Source organism: Nicotiana attenuata, chromosome 12 (genome assembly GCF_001879085.1).
Source record: "Nicotiana attenuata strain UT chromosome 12, NIATTr2, whole genome shotgun sequence".
NCBI lineage: Eukaryota > Viridiplantae > Streptophyta > Magnoliopsida > Solanales > Solanaceae > Nicotiana > Nicotiana attenuata.
Genome location: NC_032000.1, coordinates 49,861,829 through 49,869,807, shown reverse-complemented (window position 1 = coordinate 49,869,807; position 7,979 = coordinate 49,861,829). Strand labels below are relative to the sequence as shown.

General features: G+C 36.7%; 1 protein-coding gene across 8 annotated transcripts; it reads left to right on the top strand.

The window, feature by feature from the left end:
* On the top strand, nt 1,544-5,607 carry LOC109235710 (putative disease resistance RPP13-like protein 1). Of its 8 annotated transcripts, none has more exons than XR_002069430.1 (4): nt 1,544-1,668; nt 2,673-4,381; nt 4,574-4,636; nt 5,235-5,252. XR_002069430.1 is itself a non-coding variant. In XM_019401919.1 (4 exons), the coding sequence occupies exons 1-4, from the start codon at nt 1,663-1,665 to the stop codon at nt 5,282-5,284; spliced, it is 1,725 nt and encodes a 574-aa protein (XP_019257464.1). In that variant the 5' UTR covers nt 1,544-1,662; the 3' UTR covers nt 5,285-5,607. The 8 variants fall into 8 exon arrangements, 4 of the variants coding, with proteins under 4 accessions (XP_019257464.1, XP_019257465.1, XP_019257463.1 ...); XR_002069431.1 differs by lacking the exon at nt 5,235-5,252 and adding an exon at nt 4,972-4,992; XR_002069433.1 differs by lacking the exon at nt 5,235-5,252 and having other exon boundaries at nt 2,673-4,278; nt 4,370-4,479; nt 4,574-4,645.

The following is a 7,979-nucleotide window of genomic DNA, read 5'->3' as shown; positions in this document are numbered from 1 at the left end:
TGGGCTAAATCCTCGGTGCACTCCTGCTGGAGCCCCTCGAATTTCTCAAAAATTTCGGCTGCCTCTGTGGCTGATGTTTTCAATGTCAACTTCGGCCTGGAGCACCCTGCGGTCCAGGTCGTCCAACCTTTGCACTAGGCTGGTTCTTAGTTCAGGCACCGTATCCACAATAGGCCGTAATACCTCAACAGTCCCTTCGAGAGCCGCAATGCGGTCGCCATGATTCACCATGGTCAGAAATGGTGGTAATGTCAATACGTTCCCTCGTCCGATGTCGAGCCTAGGCTCTAATACCAACTGTTACGCGGCGCCTTCCTGAGATTCCTTGGAAGGGCGACGTAAGGCTAAGCAACTGATGTCAGTACAGTTGCTGTTCGCCAACTGAGGTCCTCTCCGTACGCTAGGCGAGATTGTCAGTGCCGTACGGGAACACCAATGTCAAGAGCAATTGAGAGAACAGAAATGAGAATTCAGAATGAAAGAAAGCTTGATTGCATTAATGAAAGCTATTACAGAAAAGCAACGCGGTGTCGAGGGGGAGAGACACCAGTACAGAGAATTGCTTGCTTGCTAGAAAGTTTTGATTGCTTGATCCCCCCTAATAATTCTTAAAAAAAATAATCCAAAGCTACAAGGCTAGACTTGACTAAGCTAGAGAAACATAATGGAAGTACATGAAATAAAACTACTCTATATTTACAATGAAAATGACTTAGTTTTCTATAAGGCAGCAGCAGGTCCGTTGTCAGCAGCAGTGTTTTTGGCATCACGGTCTGCGCGCACGGCGTTGTCTGCGCGCGCGGCGCTGTTGGCATCTGCCTGCGGCTTGGCGCTGGCGAGGGATATCGGTGGGGCGACAGAGGCATCTGCGCGCTTGTCACTTGGCGCGGCCAAGACCACGGGGCCGTCCGTGGCGCTAGGCATTGGGAGGCTTGCTAGGACGCCACTGGGCGCGCCCAAGGGGTCATGGGGCATTGGTGGAAAGCCGCCCATGACAATACTAACGAAATATTGTGGTAATCTTTTTAGATAATTTGTCTTAGTTGATCTTATTTTCATCTAATTTCTCTTGCAACTATTGACAATTTACTACTATGAGGATTATGGCTTTGTAAAACTTGATATTGCTTTCCTTCTTGGCTTTTTATAATATTGTGTAAACCAAATGTTACTTTTAATTGGATCATATCCATATAATATTGTGCGCATAGAGGGAGCTTAGTGCACAAGGCTGCCCCTTTTTATTTATATCCATATAGTGAGGTTAATCTATGTTTCATCTATTGTTCCATATGTGAGATACTTAAACCCAAATAAAATATCTCGGAGCCCATTACCTTGCTTATAATTGAGCTATTAGTTGTAAGAAGCTAGTTAGAGTTGGGCTTATTTTACTGCTAGCATTCAGTAATATGCAAAATAGTTCAGACTTTAGAAGTTGTGACTTATAATAAAGTTATGATATTTTGGATAAGCTTTACGTTATTTTGTACTGTAAACTTTATGATATTTGGTGGTAGCGTGTTATTTGGATAAACTTTTAACACGAGTTTAATTCAGGATGATGATTCTTCAACATTCCTGGGAGGGCACAATTGCCATACATGCTTGGGATGTAATTGTTTGAAACCTCTTCCTCTTCTCCCGCAACACCTGCATACAATGAAGGTTATTGTTTTATGTTTTTTCTTTTTTCTATATAATACTCCCTCCGTTTCAATTTAGATGATGTAGTTTGATCAAGCACAAAGTTTAAGAAAAAAGAAGAAGACTTTTGAAACATGTGGTGCTAAAAGCCTGAGGGGCAAAAGCTTAGTGGGGCGATGATATTGGTGTGGCTATAAAAGCTTTTCATTAAGGATAAAGTAGGTAAAATGAAAAGTTTAAAGTTAAATTATTTCTAAATAGAAATGTGTCATTCTAAATCAGGAAAGTGTATCATTTAAATTGAAACAGAAAGAGTATTAATTATGTGAAAAGTTGAATTTTGTGTTTGAAAGATGTGCAAAAAATTAATTGAAATTAAACAAGTTATTGTTTGAGAAACGGTGGCATATAATAACATTATGATATTTTGGACAAACTTTTTACGTTATTTGGTGCTAGAGATTGTTCTAAAAAATAATGAACTTTTTGATATTTGGTGCTGGAGTGTCATTTGGATAATCTTTAAAAGCTGAAGTGCATTTCACTCCGAGTTTAATTCAGAAAAAAGTCTCTTGTTGCACCATCAGTTCCAGGGTAAACTAATCAGTTTGAGAGAATTGGTTGTCTAGCTCGACCATAGGGCTTTTGTCCATGGACATCAAGTAATTGGAAGGAGATAGATTCAGCAGCCCTGTTCGCTCATATTAACCTTTTCCCCCTAATTCTAGTTCTTTCTTTATGAGGACCAGTAATCATACAAATACTTCTCTGTTTCTCATCAAAATATTCCTTTTCTCATTAAACAAATTATTTAGTCCTTCCACATGCATTTTGAGATGTTGCTCTTGTATCATTTGTTGGGATAGAATGTGAGTAGAGGACTGGCTATCACAATTAAGTGAAACTACTTGACCCTTTTGCTATTGATTTTCTCTCCCTTGGGTTCGACATCATGTTCTATGTTTTCTTGCAAATTTTGTTATCGTGGTAGTACGATTATGATATAAATTTGTCATCTTATGCAGATTTGCAGAATATTTCGTGGAGTATACATACTTGTCAAGATAATTAGGGCGATGACATGTAACGAGGGATTGAGCAACAATTTTGAAGCGACCATCATATCCCAACATTTGAAGTTGGAGGAGCTTCCGGATCGCCTCATTGATTATTATTCTCTCTGGCCTTCTAATATTGAGTTTGACAAGGATAAGGTGATCCGATTATGGATTGCACAAGGGTTCTTTGATTTTGAGTATGGGCGGGGAGTGGAGATTGTGGCTAACAAGTATTTCGAGGACATGCTTAAGGTGAATCGTATAGTGCAATCAAGATTTGATATGGCCAACGGAAGAATAAAATACAAAGTTGGGTCCTCATGTTCAAACTCATGGGTACAAGAAGCACAATTGAGTGGTATTGCAGAAGTCCGAAATTTATTCTTACTCTCTGAGAGCTTTGGAAAAGACACTCTCAAAACTCTCCAAAAATTCAACCAGTTGCGCACCCTTGTATTGTCCTATCGCCATGAACATTCCATCAAGCGAGTACCTGATCATCTCTTTCTCAAGATGCAACACTTGAGAACTTTGGACTTGCATGCGACTAACATAACTGAGTTGCCTAATTCCATTAGCTATTTGTCATCTTTGCGTTATCTTGATCTCTCCGACACACCTATTAGACTCCTTCCTGAATCTATAGGTAGGCTTTGGTATTTACAAATACTAAAGTTGGAGCGATGTTCTAATTTTTCAAGATTACCATACTGTACTAGCAAGTTGGTTAATTTGCGCCATTTGGATCTTAACATTGTTGGCCGACTAAGGTCAATGCCAGTTGGAATGGGTAATCTGACCCGCCTTCAGACACTTAAAGGGTTCATTCTTGGCAAGGGGGAAGGCTATGATGTGAGAGAGTTGAGGCAGCTCACTGATCTTTGTGGGTCAATTCGGATTTCAAGACTTGAGAATATTTCAAGTGTCGAAGAGGCTAGAGAAGTTGAGTTAAACAAGAAACATCTCGATAAGTTGGAGTTGCATTGGGAACATCATCAAGATGATTTCCCTTTTTTAGTTGATGAGATATTGGAATATCTTCAGCCTCATTTGCGCCTCAAAGAGTTACAGATATCTTTCTATAGTGGCTCTAGATTTCCTACGTGGATGAGTAATTCGTATTTGTCCAACATTGTGAGTATCACTCTCTTGGAGTGTAAAAGTTGTATCTACTTGCCATTCCTTGGAGGTTTACAGTCACTTAAGTCTCTTTTCCTTATTCACATGTATGGGGTAAGATCTATTGATAGTCGCTTTTGTAGATATGGGGGGAGTCGAGTAGGACCTGCATTTCCAAAGCTTGAAAAATTAAAAATTGATGGAATGCCAAAACTTGAAAAATGGACAGGCGTGAAGAATGGGGATTTTCCATGTCTCCTTCAGTTATCAGTGATATGCTGCGCTAAACTTGTTGCAATCCCCATGCTTCCACTTCTTAGCGCTCTCAAAATTTTGTATATTTCTTATTGTTATGAGCTTCAGTCATTTCCTAAGGGAAAACTTCCATCAAAGCTGGAATCTCTTGCTATAGCAGATTGTCCACTATTAAAGAAACGTTGTCTTAAACTTCAAGGTAAGGATTGGTCTAAGATTAAACACATACCTTCAATCTTCATTGATCGTGAAGAGATGTCTTCAACTTAAGAAGCCTAATATGGATCCAGATCACTAAAATGGTAAGAAGCAACTACCCTCCTGATTGTGCTCTACATTTCTTCACTAGAGGATACTTTCCCATCTCATTGCTTTCTTGACAAGAGAGGTGCTTGTTGAAGTATGAACTTCGATTTTCACTTTCAGTTAATCTTATTTTCATAAGAATTTTTAGCTTATGTTCCAATTACTAATGCGTTGAAATGCTTGTGTAGGATGGCAGATTCTTATATCTTCAGGTTCTCGTGCAGACCAACCTGGGAATTCAGCTGGTTTAGGTATTTCATCATTTCGTTCAAATTTTCTCTTTTGTAGACCTACACTTTCTTAAACTAGTGAGCTATATTTGATGAAATAAAACTATATAGAGGATACTCTCTAGATGTAAATTTGGACTCATGTTTTCATCGAAATTTCAATATACTAACGTCACAATACTAGCTTGGATTTTTACATCATTTTTTGCCTTTTTACATGTTGGTAAAGTCAAAGGCGGATCCATGATTTAAACTTTATGGGTTCAGATTCGCAATGCTGCTATAACTCATCTAATTTAATGAGTTCAATATTTATTATTTATACAAATTTAATGATATTTTGGGCAAAAATACAGGGTATGAGCGAAAGCTATGGGTTCAATTGAACCCATAGCTTCAACACTGCATACGCCTCTGGGTAAAGTCCTATTTATGTAGTCTCTATCAATGCGCTAGCAGATCTTGAAGGCGTCCTTATTATCCTGAATATTAGTAGCCAGGCAGTTTCACTCTAGAAGAAGAGAAAACACCTATTACGGGAAATCATACAGAATAAGAAAACATGTATTAGTGTTGATACTGCTCTTGAATGTTGCACTGTTAAATCTTTTAGATGCAGTTTCAGGAGCTAAAAAATCTACGAGTTGTTCACTGAAGTACATACTATAAGTTAGACCAGCAAAAAAGATATGAAAGACATCTTACTTTTAGGAGACTATTTGGCGATTGCATCAAAGCATCTAAAATACACCAAAAGATATTCAGGACATCTCTAGCAACTTTACAATGGAGAAGAAGATGGTGGGCGTATTCAGGTTCTTGCTGACACATGAAACACGTGTTGCACAAAGGAAAACCTCTTTTACAAAGGTTATCTTGTCTCAAGCAGGCCTCCAGTATAGCTGTCCAACTAAAGCATGTTATAGTTTTCATGTTCGGATTTTTAGGCACACCCCTAAATTGTTATATACAAAAGATATATAAATTTTATATACTTTTGTGATTATCGGGTATAAATAATTCGACGTCGATCTAAAAGTGATCTTTACCCAATAAATTAACATGAGTTCTCATTGGATACCTCTATCATATTCGATTATGTCTTTTACTTCTTTTTTTTTTTATTTCTTTGGTCATTGAATCTCTTTTTACAAAATAGGAAAAAGACCACCGAGAATAATCATAAAAAAACAAAAGAAAAATATGATAAAAATCTCATCATTCTGATTTCTGAATATTATATGCGTTGTTGCTATTGTTGTTGCATTCTAGAAATTTGTGTACGTGCTAACACAATAAAAAACACTAGTCACAGTTAAATGGAACTTTAATTTCATGGAATATCTACTATCTCCCACTAGCATAGGTACCCGTAATTTTATCTACCATGATTAGATAAACATAGAAAAAATCACCTAATGATTGGTTCACAGATATAGAAAAAATTGTTTAATCATAATAATTCTTTCGAGGGAAACTGATCTGAATAAATACAAATACAAAAGAGATTCATATAATGAACGTCGCATAATTATACAACATAATTTCCTCAAATCTTAAAGACCCAGAATAGTTTAATTTGCAATACCATGTATAATCAGACATATATATTTTTTTTAACAGTGTTTGTCTCATTTAGGTGCGGTTACAAATTCAACGTTGTGTTCCTTTTTAAGAAGCTTGGACACACAGAGAATCTCGATATACTACAATTGCATTAGCCAAACATAAATTTTTACTCTTTCAAAGTATTTTTCGACAAGTACTTCTAACAAAATACTTTTTAAAATAAGTAGATTTTGAAATCTTGGTCAAACATGTAATTTCTAGTTGTTTCATCGTCTCAATCAGAGCTCTAGATTTTTGTTCATCCTTTGCCGTAACAACATGATTGTAGACTATAATAAATATAAAAGACCAGGCAAGGAACACAAAAACATGTTGAAAGTCTGAAACTAAGGGTGTGTTTGGTTTGGATAAAAACATTTAGGTATTTTAATTTTTTCACGTTTGATTAATCCACATGTTATGAAAAATATTTGGTTAATCCACGTGTTATGAAGAATATTTTCTTTAGGCAAAAAATTTGCTTAAAAATCAAGAAATACAAAAAAGGAAAACGAGGTCCAATGGATAGGCTGTGGATCCAATGGATCCGTACCTATTATATCAAAGACAATCTGATGTGGGAGATTAATCCAACACAATGGTGAGGACAGGGGCGGAACCAGAATGTGAAATGTGGGTCCAGACGAACTCAGTAACTTTTTTAAAATTATATACTTCTCTTAAGATATTCATTGAAATTATACGGATTATTTATTTAGAAATCAGTAACTTAAAAGGATAACGGTTTATATCCTAGCTCCGCCTATGGGTGGGTGGGCAAGAGAAGTGTTTGAAGCAACTAGATATACATATGAAGAAGTGAGAAGCATGAATCAGTTTTCTATCCATTGCAAACAGAGGCGGATCCAAGATTTCCGGAGGATGGGTTCACTATTACTTTTAAAAAAAAAAATTTAAACCAAAAGGTTGGTAGGTGATTTGATCCCGTGACCTTAAGCTATTGGAAATAAAAGACCAAAACCAATGCACCACTTGGTCTCTTGTAACCATGGGTTCCATCAAGTATATATATTTATTTTTGCCAAATTATGTACATCATATCTATACTTTAACCCGAGGACCACGGGTTCACGTGAACCATATAAAACATGATAGATCCGCCCCTGATTGCAAAGGAAGTTGTAATATCAAGATAGATGGATAGTTGCAACAATTGAACTATTACCCTTAGTGATATTGACATAGAAATATAATAGGGGTGAGGTGAAGGTAGATGTTAGCAGTTTAAAAGATGAGGTCTGTTATAGGGGTGAGTAACTACTCCCTCCGTCTCATGTTATGTGTCGTGTTTCTTTTTTACATGCTCATTAAAAAATATTAATTAGGAAAGGGATTAGACTATTCTACCCTTATTTATGTCTTAAGATATAATCTCTCTTTATTGAATATTTATTCTATTTATGTGTTATCTCTATCTTCAAGAACAATTATTACTAAGGGTGAAAAAGGAAAAAACTAATCAATTTTATCTTAAACTTTTAAAATGACAAATAATTTGAGACAACTATTTTTAGTAATTTGAGACGGAAGGAGTACATAATTTTTCCCAAATTCATAATTACCAAAAAATAAAAAACGAGGTCCATAAGTGGCAATCCAAATTGATTATCTCCTCTTCATCCCCCAACACCCAACTCTCTCCCCGCACCCTAATCCCCCTCCCCCCGCACACCCCTTCCCCCCCCCCCAACCACCCCCTTCTGACCTTTATCTAATAATGTTTGCCTAACTATAT